The sequence below is a fragment of the Cheilinus undulatus genome, linkage group 2 (assembly GCF_018320785.1).
Source record: "Cheilinus undulatus linkage group 2, ASM1832078v1, whole genome shotgun sequence".
NCBI lineage: Eukaryota > Metazoa > Chordata > Actinopteri > Labriformes > Labridae > Cheilinus > Cheilinus undulatus.
Window position 1 is genome coordinate 33,685,728 of NC_054866.1, and position 12,276 is coordinate 33,698,003.

The following is a 12,276-nucleotide window of genomic DNA, read 5'->3' on the forward strand; positions in this document are numbered from 1 at the left end:
TTCTTTACTCTGCATTTGGAGAACATTTCTCCATTTTGTTCTCTGATTTAGAAACTCTTGAACCTCCTAAAAGTCTTCTTCTCTACCATTATTAGTTTTTTATTTTTAATCAGGAACAATCTTAAACTAAAGAGGAAGAATACTGAAAAATGGTGACCACCTTGGCAAAGGCAGCGTGCTATACTGCTACATACTACTTTTTGGGGCGATAGCATAGATAGATGTACTGTGTTTAAGACTGAAAAGCCACCGTGTGTTATACTCATGTGTTTAAGTTTTACTGTTGCAACTAAAAACACTGTGAGTTATTTTCTTCTTACTAACTATATTGTGAACAAGTAGCCAGGACTAGATTTATGCAGCTATGAAGCAGACTAAAATTTGGATTTCAACCCTCCAGACAAACACTAATTAACCTCGACAATATGGTTTAAAAAACCCCCGTCAATGCTGACTTGACCAGCCGAATTTAGTTCACTTTTTTCCACTTCCAAGACTTGGGCAGTTGCAGCCAAGTTCCACACAGCCCACTCTCTACTGCTTACAGAGAACACTTAGCCTATTGACACAGACTCAGAAAAAGTGCTTCGGGCTCTTTCAGTACACACACACGCTTACAAAATGGTTTACCAACACTTCTTTCAGCATCAGATTATCTAAAAATACAAGATAGCTTAGGCCTACTGACTGTTACCAGGTTTATACAGACCTTGTTTGTTATAAAATGTTCAACACAGATGAAGTCTGACGTGTGTGACAGGGAGAAACTGACCAGCGGCACAGAGTGTGATGCTAATGTGGTGTGAATGATGCTGTTTATGGGGGTGTGGAGATAAATCTAGGTGCCTAGCCCTCTGTTTGGTGATACTCAAGCTGTTTTTCTCAGGCTCAAATTTATCCAAAGTACCACATGACCCAAGACAAAAGCAACACTGGAGATCTTTTTACATTTTGACATATGAAGTGCCTATAAAGTTTTTAACCCCTTGGGTGTTTGACCCTTTTACTGATTTTATAAATCAATCATGGTCATTATAATATAGCTTTTTTTGACAAAAAATTACAAAAATAAAATCCTTTTTAATCTCAAAGTGAAAACAGATTTATACAAAGTAATGTCAATAACGGCTACGGTTACCATTTTTGTTGAAAAAGCCAAATTGTATTGGTTATAAAACCATTATAAGGGTAAAATATCCAAGGGGACAAATACTTTTACAGGCACTGTATTTCAGTCAAAAAATACTTCTGCAAATCACTTAACGTCTATATGAAGCAGTAAAAATGATTTATTTAAAGAGTGTTTAAACAAAAGACGTGCTATTAATAACCGACTTCAACTGCTTATTACCAAAAATATCTATTTAGTCAATTACATTGCAGCAACCAATGTATGTAGACATGTAGACAAAGTGAAGACGATCTATTGAAGTTCAATCTGAGCATTAGAATGAGGAAGAAAGTAGTTTATGTGACTTTGAACTTTCTGTGAATGTTGGTGGTCTGGCAGTTTTTCAGGTTGTTCGGACCAAATTCTGTCCCTACCATTTTGATCTCACAGAAATCAAGTCTCATTTGACCAGATATTTCTTTCAACCTTCTATTGTCCAGTTTCAATGAATTGTGGTCTCAGTTTCTTGTTCTTAGCTGACGGGGTTTACCTGACACACTAGATGGATGTGTTTCACACATCCATCTGGGAAAGCTTCAACAGGAAACGTTTGAGAAAAGGCAGAGGCTCTGAAAAACACTCGGAGTGTGATTGTGTGAACGTTCTGTCTGTCACATCTCTACGGGCCAATCAGAGCAACAAAACACGTGACATAGCCGCTATCGAGCTGCGCAGCTACTGAGGAATTACGCGAAACATGGCGACTATAGACATGTAAGTACTCGACTTTTGTTGTTTTTGAAAAGTAAACAACTCACTGCTGTTCTTTGTTCTTCTTTTAGCGAAGAAATGTTGTCAAGTTCTCATAAAACTGGCGCTTTAGCAGCATCCACGCTAATCTCTTCCTCCATAACTGCACCAGCTCTTGCTGCTGCTTGTTTATGTCATGACTCTGCTGCGCCTGAAAGTACTGCCCCTCATAGCTGATTGGTCACTTTCTAACCGGGCCCAAACGGTTCAGATGGGAGCTTTGCAAGATGGATTCACCTGTGAGAAACAAGGAAACAGGTGTATCCATCTGCTTTACAAGGTTAGACAGGGGTGGCACCTGGTACAGTCTCCTATCTGCGTCAACATCTTGTACTTTCAGAGATGCTCTTCTGCATACCTTGGTTGTAACAAGTAGTTAACTGAATTATTGTTTCCTCCACAAACCACTCTGGTCATTCTCCTCTGACCTCTCCCATCAACACAGCAATTTGGCCCTGTGAACTGCTGCTTACTGGATATTTTTTCTTTCCCCCTAGAAGTGGCACTATGTGAAATCCCAGTAGATCAGCAGTTTGTGAAATACTTTTACCAGCCTGTCTGGCACCAGCAACCATGGAATCTTAAAATGTGCTTAAATCACCCTCTTTTTCACATTCTGATGCTCAGTTTGAACTTCAGCAGACTGTCCTGACCAAGTCTTTGTGCCTAAATGCATTGATTACTGCCATGTGATTAGTTGAACGGGTATACCTAATGAAGTGGTCAGTGGGTGTAAAGTGTGTTATTTGACCAAATTTCTGATTTTTCTATACACAGACTTTAATTCACTTTAATCCTGAATAGCAAGTTATTAGCTGGGGTAGGGCTTAAAGAAGTCTTTGATCCATGGCAGCCCACCTTCTTTACAAACAGCCTTACAAATATATAAAGACTAAGACCTTAAATTAGAAATGTGATCTTTGCTATGCTTGATGTTATTTCCAGATATTGGAATATGAGTTTAGAACTCACTTTTCAGATGAATCATTTTAGATCAGTAGAGTGCTATAATCTGAAAATGGGGATGTTATCTAAATAGACCCCAGAAAACTGTGGATGTTACACTTTCAGTGCAATGTTTTCAAATCAAAGATATCTCACAGTCACACATTTTAACAAAGTCCCTCATGAAAGTATTTTTATATCATCATTTGAACCAGAGACTTATTTCACTGAGTTATAAGGCACTGGGATGGCCTCACATAGTTGAATATTGCTTTGAAAGAGCCTCATTGAACTTCCACTCTCACAGTCACCTGCTTGTGAAACAAGGAGCATTTTGTCCCAGCTATATGGGGGAGTTAAATGTCTAATTTTAGATTGATTTGTCCATTTCCTCCAAATACGTCTTGACCCATGTCCTATATTGGTGTAATCTCAACTTGTTAATACTTTTGATGCATTTCTAAAAACAACTCATGTACTTGTTATCAAGCTCCATAGTATTTGCATGAAAATATTTAAGGAGGAGAATCCTGTTTAGCAGGACAATCAGAGCAGCAGCATCCCAGCCGGCCTTTAAACCTTTAGTTTGCTGATAGCCCACAATGTCAGGAAAAAAAAAACACCTTAGTGTAAGAGCATTGTGAGCAAGTCAAAGATGATCCAAACAAGTATGATTCAAGTTTTGTCAACAGATTTTGTCATGCTGCCTGACAACAAATACATTTTTTAAAAATGGGTAAGTAGCTTGCAAGCTCATGAAGGAGATTGTTAAGCTATAAGCCCTCTGTATCATGAATGGGCTTGTGTAATATTGTTATAAAGTCATCATAATACTGACTTAATGAGCGAGAAAAAGGATGGATCAAGTCCCAGTGTAAGTTATTTTCAGATCATGTTAGTCATGTTGCTTTGCTGGTAGCAACTGTATTAAAACATATGAAGAATGCTGGCTGTAAATCGCCCATGAGAAGAATGAGCATATAGCATATTTTGATTTAAAGTTTCTTTTGTTGTCATCTTTTCTTATTTCAAAGCATAGCATCTCTACTTCTCTCTACTATCAGCTGTGTTCCTGCAGTCAGCTTTCCTAACACCCACGTCAACCCATCGCATGTGTAAAGCATCTGGTTGGCTGCGTAGTGTCAGATGTAGCTAGTGTAAAGACAAGAGAAGCTGTGCAGGTCAAAACAGATTGTCTTGAATGTAAAATATGCAGCATAGATAAAAACAGAAATGCTAATCAGAATTACAGAACTGGCATCATCTTTTCTGCTCACGATACAGTAGACATCTGTATTTTATTAGACAGGCTTGAGAAGTATTTTGGCGTCTCTGGCCAGGTGCTCCAGTGGTTAAGGTTTTACCTGTCAAAGAAAAGTCAATGTGCTCTCTGAATCCTGTGCTGTTTGGCATGGGGTGCCACAAGGGTCTGTATAGGGTCCACTGCTGTTTTCTCTATAGGACATTGGGTCAAATTTTGTGTTCTTTTTGGATCATATTTCATTGTTATGCAGATGATTTATGGTTAAATATGTCAGAATTCCTTCAAAGTGCATCTGAATCATCTAAACTTGAGGCCTTGGAACTGGTTATGAGTAAATATCCTGCTATTTAACTCAGCTAAGACAGAGACGGTTATTGGACCAGCTAGATTAAATCATCTGTATGATCATTTTACTCTCTCCGGGTGACTGTATAATTCACTGTAGTGCAAAGATAAGAGTCTTTGTGTTTTATGATAAGACCCTTTCATTTGATTTTCATATAAAAGAAGTGACAAGAGTAGACTTTACCACTTCAGAAAGGTCACTAAGATTAGATCAATTCTATTTTTTCAGAACGCTGGGGTCCTTATCCCTATCCATGCTTTTGTTTCTTTGCATTTTGATTACTTTAATGTCCTTCTGGCAAATAAAACAGGTTTTGATGTCTGCAGATGGTGCAGAACACAGCAGCCTGTGTTCTGACCAGAATGAGTAAATATGTGCACATTTCTCCAGCTAGTTAGTTAGACAGAATAACGCCTGTTTTTTGAGCAGGAACGATCTAAAAGTAAGCATGTCTCATCGTTTAAACATCAAATAACTCATAAAAACAGCAACATAGATGTTTATTTTTCAATCATCAAAAATGTGCTTAATACAAATATAAAAAAATACTGATTAAAAATATACAGTCTGTAATGACAGGAAGAAAGTTGCATAGTTGTTCTTTTTTCTAAAACAGAAAAGGCTAAAAAAGGAAGTCAATCAAGGACACAGGGGTCTCCTCATGATGCAGACAGTCTGAGGTAAGAGTCAATGATCAATCAATGAGCCTGCAGCTGACAGGATTCTTCCTGAGCCAGGTGGTGGTGGTTACCCCACCATCCCTCTTCAAGCTGTCTGCTCTGCTGCGCTTCAAGCCACTGCAGAGGTGGATGAGCTATCACTGCACACAACGCCCACAGAAGGAGCAGACAGCGCAGGTTTGTTGATGTCTAACAGAGTCTAAAACAGAACGGCCCTGCAGGCAGAAAGCCCTCTGTGAAGTTAAGGCAAACAAAAGAATCTGCTGTACTTTCGTGGTCTTTCCCTGAGCTGTTTTTACGTCCGTGTCTGTTCATCTCAGTCTGCAGTACTATCGCCTGAGCTCTCCTCACCTGCTGCTTTCCAGTTTTTCCTCTTCTTTTTTGAGTATGGCCCTGAGTCTGAGTCTTTGTAGGAGCTCTGTTTGCGTTTCTTATGGCGGTGAGTCCGACTTTCTTCCTCATCATTACTGTGTCCTGAGCTGCTGTCCTCATCCCTCCCTCTGTTTTTTGTGCTTTTTTGGCTTTTCTGTCGACTTTTAGTCCTTTTCCTCTGCGGCTTGTCTTTTTCATCACTGCTATCATGGCTGCTGCTCGAACTCTCGGCTTTCTTACGCTTTCCTTCCTCATCTTTCTTCTTTTTCTTCTTTTTCTTCCGAGATGATTTTTTGGATCGTTTTGATAATTTTGCTTCTGACTTGGACTTCTTCGTCTTGTGGCGCCCAGTCTTCTTTTTGGCACCCTTTTTCTCACTGAATGAAAAAATAAAAAACAATTCAGTCTTGACAGAGTATTTTTGACATTTCAGATTGCATATGATCAAATTCAACATCAACACCAGTTTAAAAGAACAAATATTCAGGGACAAGCTTCCCTATGTAAAATAATGCTTTTTATCTCTAAAAACAGCAACAGAATGATATCCATGTTGCACCAGCTGGAGGGGACAAAATGAGATTTTCATGTCAGTATGTTATACTGAACCGAGGCTGCCCATAAGGGGGATAAAGGGGGAAGTTTTGTGGGGCCCAGCCAAATCTGGGGCCCATAGGGGGTCAGCAGAATCACGGTCCATTGTTAGGTTAAGCTGTGTTAACCATAATTTATTCATAACCTGAATAATAACCACTCTTATCAAAGCAACAAAAAATGAATTTCATTTGTTTATTCATGTATTTATTTAATGCAAACACCTTTTCTTAAAACAAAATGGCCTTTTTACTGGTAATGTTTACAGTGCTGATGGGCAAACTGAACTAAATGATTAGGAAAGTAATGTTTACTTCAGTGATGATGTGCACAGACGTCAGGATGCAAGAAAAAAAATTAATAAAAGAGGCAAACAAAGGGGCCTAAGGTGGCTAAAATGGGTTAAAAGTGGCAAGAAAATTGTGGTAAAAGGAAGAAAGAAGTTGTTAAAAGCAGGCAAGAGCAGCAAAAATTGATTTAAAGTGGCTGAATGTGACAAATTAGTTAAGTGGCAAAAAAACAGCAAGACGCAAAAAAATGGCTAAAAAAGGAGCAAATAAGTTACTAAAAGTGGGCAAAAAGCAGCAAAAATAGTTTTAACGCACTAAAAAGTGGCAAAAACGGTGAGAAGCAGCACAAATTAGTTAAAAGTGGCAAAATGGCTGGAAAGTGGCAAAAATTGATGAGAAGTGGAATAAAGAAGTGGCAACAATGGGTGGAAAGTGGTGAAAAGGGTTAAAAGCAACATGAATACACTGAATCAGAATCCAATGATACTTTGACACATTTTTTAGCTCTAAAATGATTTAACTGTTTGCCAGAATGCTAGCACCAATACTACTGATCTAACCCATACACTGACATCATCTATAAATCACAACTAGGGAGGGCCCATTCACTGGGTTTTCAGGGGTCAAGCCAATTCTGTGGGCAGGCCAGCACTGAACTCTTACTGTATATTGAATTATTTGAACTGTTTGTTTTGTTAGTCATGCATTCAGAAATTGCTATCTGTTCTGCATCTGCAGCTCACGTTTTCTCCCCGTTTTCTCCCTCCCCATTTGTTGCAATTTTACTTACCAATCACTATCAAACTCCTCTGGATAAAGCTCTTTGAAGCCGCTATGTCCCCACCTGTGGTTTGAACACATAAGATGAAGCTCTTGAAATCAAATCTCGTCTGTATCAACAAAAGCTGTGTTTCCATCAAGCAGTTCAGCAGAATTCAGTTCATTACTGGTGTTTTCATTGACAAACTTTGGGAAAGGTATCAAAAATAACTAATCCATACATTTTTGGCACCCTTTTGTTGGGATACCTAGCATACTCATCAACTCAAAGGAGCTGAGATAGACTCACTGCAGTCTATTTATCAGTTTAACCAATTGTCATTTCCTGTGTGATGACATTAATAAGGGGAAAAACAAAAAAAAAAAAAAAAAAACATGCCATGCAGTGTACTTTCTTCACATCTTTTCCCCAAAATTTTATCATGTTTGGTTTACTGTACCAAACTGTGTTGAACCACAGCACACTGCTTGGTGGAAAAGCACCGTATGTGTAGACTAATTTGAAAAGTTCTGATACAAATGGAGAAAAACCCTGGTTTTCTTCTTTCAACTTCACAGAAGTAAGACCATATAAAGAAGTTTTAATAATTCACCGTACCTTTCAGGGTCTTCGGCCTCAAATTCATAAAGTTTGCGAGTCCAGTATCGAGCCTCCCTGTCATCATGTTCTGAAGCTCGCTCTCCACTTCCACCAATGTCTCTGCGTTGATCTGATGCTCGATCACAGTGCATTCTTCCCCTGGAAAAAACAAGCATCACCTGTGAATCAGAGAGTAAAATACCGTACAGAAACAGCTTTCTAAACTGAGAGCTACATAATGAAACATACTCCCTAATGAGCTTTTGTGCAACTTCTGTTCTGGAGGCTTAAATTAAACTGGGAATTAAACATTCACTGTTCTTACCTGACACTCTGTAAGTCTGACAAATGTTTGTGATGGGACATCTGGATCTCCCAGTCTCGCATTTTCCACATCTCCATCTCCTCCTGGATCTAAAGTGGGTCAACGAAAGTAAGTATATTACAGAGTGCACAGACAACCACAAAACTACACACCCACTTTCACCTACACATACTATTTTAATACTTTACTTCTAAAGCAGTCAGGATTCACAGACTTACCGAGGTTATATACATTCCTTCTACTTTTAGGTAAGGGAAATAAAGATCTGCGGGTAAGTATAGGAACCTTCACACTGGAACTCTTTGATTATGGCATAAATGATGATCATGACTGTTTTGATTTATTTTGGTTATTGTAACATTATCACTCATTTATTTTGACATCTGCACCACAACCATTTATTAAATGTAAACACACATTATAAAAACTTTGAAAAACAAGCAATCAATAAAAAAAATAAAATTCTCTCTCTATATACTAGTGCATCTAAATAAATTAGAATATCATGAAAAAGTTCAATATTTTTTGTCACGGAAAGTGAAACCCATGTATTACATAGATTCATTACACATAGAGTGAATTATTTCAAGCCTTTCTTTCTTGAAATTTTGATAATTACAGCTTACAGATAAGAAAACCCAAAATTCAGTGTCTCAGAAAAATAGAATATTACATAAGATCAATTTAAAAAAGGATACTTTAAACAGAAATGTCAGGCTTCTGAAAAGTATGTCATTTCTATGCACTCAATACTTGGTTGGGCCTCCTTTTGCATGAATTACTGTATCAATGCGGCATGGCATGGAGGCGATCAGCCTGTGGCACTGCTCAGGTGTAATGGAAGCCCGAGTTGCTTTGATAGCAGCCTTCAGGTCATCTGCATTGTTGGGTCTGGTGTCTCTCATCTTCCTCTTGACAATACCCCATAGATTCTCTATGGGGTTCAGGTCAGGCCAGGTTGCTGGCCAATCAAGCACAATAACACCATGGTCATTGAACCAGCTTTTGGTACCTTTGGCAGTGTGAGCAGGTGCCAAGTCCTGATGGAAAATGAAATCAGCATCTCCATAAAGCTTGTCAGCAGAAGGAAGCATGAAGTGCTCTAAAATTTTCACTGTGGCATAAACCTTTCTTTGGTTAGGGTTAGGGTGGTCTAATAAATTTGTTAAGCACTATATATATATATATATATATATATATATATATATATATATATATGTGTGTGTGTGTGTGTGTGTGTGTGTAAATATATGTATCATGATAATAGTGAATAAATAATACATTAATTATGCTTTTGAGAAAGTGGTGGTTTACTTTTTTGGCCAAAATGTACAAAAACATTGAAACATTTACCACACATTACAAAACCGGGAAACAACATACCATGTGCTACAGTCATTGTTTCATCTTGATTATCTAGTTTTCATGACTGTAAGAGACCAAAATTGTAGTCAACTAATTGTCTAGCTCTACTGCAAAAGGTATTATTACCTCAATGTCAGATCTCAGCTCAGTGTTATTTATCACCAGGACATGCATCTAGAATTCTTTATCAGAAACCCAAGGACAGTTTGATAAAAACATGGAGCGATACACAACTTTTCTTGTCATATTATCCAGACATGTTATTCTTAAAAAAAATAAAAAATAAAAATCCAGCCATCAGCCCCAGAAATTTCTCTCTTTCCTTTATATAATCAATTTAAATGTATCACATAGTGCTAAGATGGATGATGGTCCCTTTTGGTCCAAATTTTTAAAAATGTCATTAAATCAAGATAAAAACTAAAAAAGAAAAATTCAGATGAAAAAAATGTACACAACTATATGTGTCCCTCTGCAGGTACATTGTTGGTGAGATCAGGGTATGATGTGACTTTGTTAAATCTTTTGAAAACTGTATTTATACAATCCAAATTTTAAATGAGAGCCACTGAAAAGTGCAACTCAGTTTTATATTATAAGTCCCCAAAGTTCCAGTATCTTTAAAACAAATCTCAAGACCATGGCTCAGAAGTAAACCAATCATGTGATCACTGATTTAAACCTATAAGCTAACCTTTAGCCCCAAGAGAATACAGTGGAGTTTTAATCAGAGATTTGGAGATCAATTCCAGTTACAATTTTGGCTTTCCATGATCATGAAAAAAGATTGCCCAATTACTGAGCTGCAGAGTGTGGTTTTGTCATGTGTGGTACATATTTCAGTGTTTTCTGTTATATTTTTAGCAACAGGGGTGGATCCCCACCACGTCAAAACCACTGTTAATTTATTTTTATTAACAATTTGTTATATTTTAATTACTTTGGATAATACATCCATTATTTGCTTATCCTGTTTTGGGGTTGCGGGGGGCTGGAGCCTATCCCAGTCGTCATTGGGCAAGAGGCAGGGAATATCCTGGACTAGTCACCAGTCAATGACAGGGCTGACGTAGAGATACAAACAACCAGGCACCACACACTCACACCTATAGACAGTTTAGAGTCACCAGTTAACCTAACAAGCAAGTCTTTGGTGGTGGGTGGAAGCAGAGCAACAGGAAAAAATATGGAGAGAACATGCAAACTCCCCTGCACCACCTTGTAGCCCTCTTATCATTGTAAATAATATTTTCACCACTTTCATTTATTACTTGCTTTTAGTTCTGTCAAGAGCTTTTAAATTTGATAAATGCATGTGATGCAGATATTAGACCAGCCTTCTCAACAGGGGTGCCACTGCGCCCTGGGGCACCTTCTGGCATTATTAGGGTTGCCTTCAAAATGCTTTACATGGAACCAAGAATTATCATGAATATGCAGATCATTAGCTTTTCCTGCACAAATAATCAAAATTGACTAGTACACTCTTGAAATCACATCCATGTAGGTGTCACAATGGGTGTTTTTTAAGTTTGGGCAGGGTAAAAGAAACACATTAAAGTGTGTTTTTTAGTGTCTAAACAACCACAATGCATTTCATGCAAGATACTTAAATATTTTTTCGACTGTGCTTTAGAGATTCATTTTATTGATCTAAAATAAATAAATACATGAGCAGTCACACGGATGTCAAATGTTATCATGTTACTTTTTTAAAGGGGTGACTTAAGATTTTAGAAAATTTTGAGGGTTTCTTGACAGAATTGAAGGTTGAGAAAGTCTGTTAGACAATCAGTTAGTAATTATGTTAAATAACTGTGATCCCAATATCATTCACAGTTTTGGTTTTTGCCATAACCGAGCAGCCCTATTGTACAGGCCAAAATAGTCTGTTGTTATAAGGACTGGACTCAGCTTGATTTGTTGATGCTTGCATTGGTATTCAGCAAATGAAACGCCACGTTTTTCAATGCAGTTTAATGTGGTAATTTCACTGCTATCAGTTGCAACTTTTAAGTTTTTGTTGTTTCTCTGTGACCTTATCTATGTGAAAATGTCAAACAGGACACATCAGTATAGCAAGTAGTATCACTGATGCAACAATGATAGTTTTTAGAAAACCGAACATCATGACCGCCATGGAAGTGAGATATAATGGCAAGGATGTTGCATTAGACTGGTAGGGTAAGGTAGGTGTAGTGAATAAATTGGTCGTCTTACAAACACATGAACTCAAACGTACCTTGTTGTGGGCATCAGTGTGGCGGATTACATTCCTCAATAACGTCTTTCCCAACGGCTGCTTTGACATGGCGACACTTGAAAACAGACAGGTGTAAATATAAATATTTCGTGCACACGTCTAACACAAGACAGTGAAAATTGCCCTTTTAAAACAAGACAGCAGAAAATAGCTTCATGAAATTATCATCTGTTAGCCTAGCATGCTAGCTACCACGACAGGAGGCAAATAGATGAACATGATTGAAACCTATTCCATTTCAGAGGTCCGGATACTTTAAAGCCCTAACTGCCAATACAAACGTTAATACTCACTTTAGAGAACGTGTACAGACCCTACCTTTTCAAAACGAGTAGCATTCAACAAGGGCAAAACACAAGCGACTGCATCTACCGGTCATGTACTTCTGCGTAACGCCGTCGCACAAACTACGTCACTGAACGTTGGACTTCCCGAATCTTGATTGGTCGAATGATCTGCCAATCATTGTGGCAGACGCTTCGGGCTGTACCAAGCACAGGCGTGACTGACTGTTAGCAGGTGATGGATATGCAACACAGATTTTACAACAG

General features: G+C 38.1%; 1 protein-coding gene across 2 annotated transcripts; it reads right to left on the reverse strand.

The window, feature by feature from the left end:
- Window positions 1-4,959: 4,959 nt before the first annotated feature.
- Window positions 4,960-12,133, reverse strand: nkapd1 (NKAP domain containing 1). 2 transcript variants are annotated; one of them, XM_041799475.1, is made up of 6 exons: window positions 12,044-12,133; window positions 11,705-11,780; window positions 8,098-8,186; window positions 7,791-7,931; window positions 7,203-7,256; window positions 4,960-5,905 (listed from the first exon to the last, which is right to left on the reverse strand). In XM_041799475.1, exons 1-6 carry the CDS (start codon window positions 12,061-12,063, stop codon window positions 5,473-5,475), a joined length of 813 nt encoding a protein of 270 aa, XP_041655409.1. In that variant the 5' UTR covers window positions 12,064-12,133; the 3' UTR covers window positions 4,960-5,472. The 2 variants fall into 2 exon arrangements, with proteins under 2 accessions (XP_041655409.1, XP_041655418.1); XM_041799484.1 differs by having other exon boundaries at window positions 12,019-12,082.
- Window positions 12,134-12,276: the final 143 nt, after the last annotated feature.

Coding starts and splice junctions, on each gene's coding strand:
- nkapd1 (XM_041799475.1), bottom strand. CDS start 12,063: ATGCTACTCGTTTTGAAAAG. Junction 8,187..11,704: donor ACACTGATGCCCACAACAAG/GTACGTTTGAGT, acceptor GACCCACTTTAG/ATCCAGGAGGAGATGGAGAT. Junction 7,257..7,790: donor GAGGCCGAAGACCCTGAAAG/GTACGGTGAATT, acceptor TTCAAACCACAG/GTGGGGACATAGCGGCTTCA.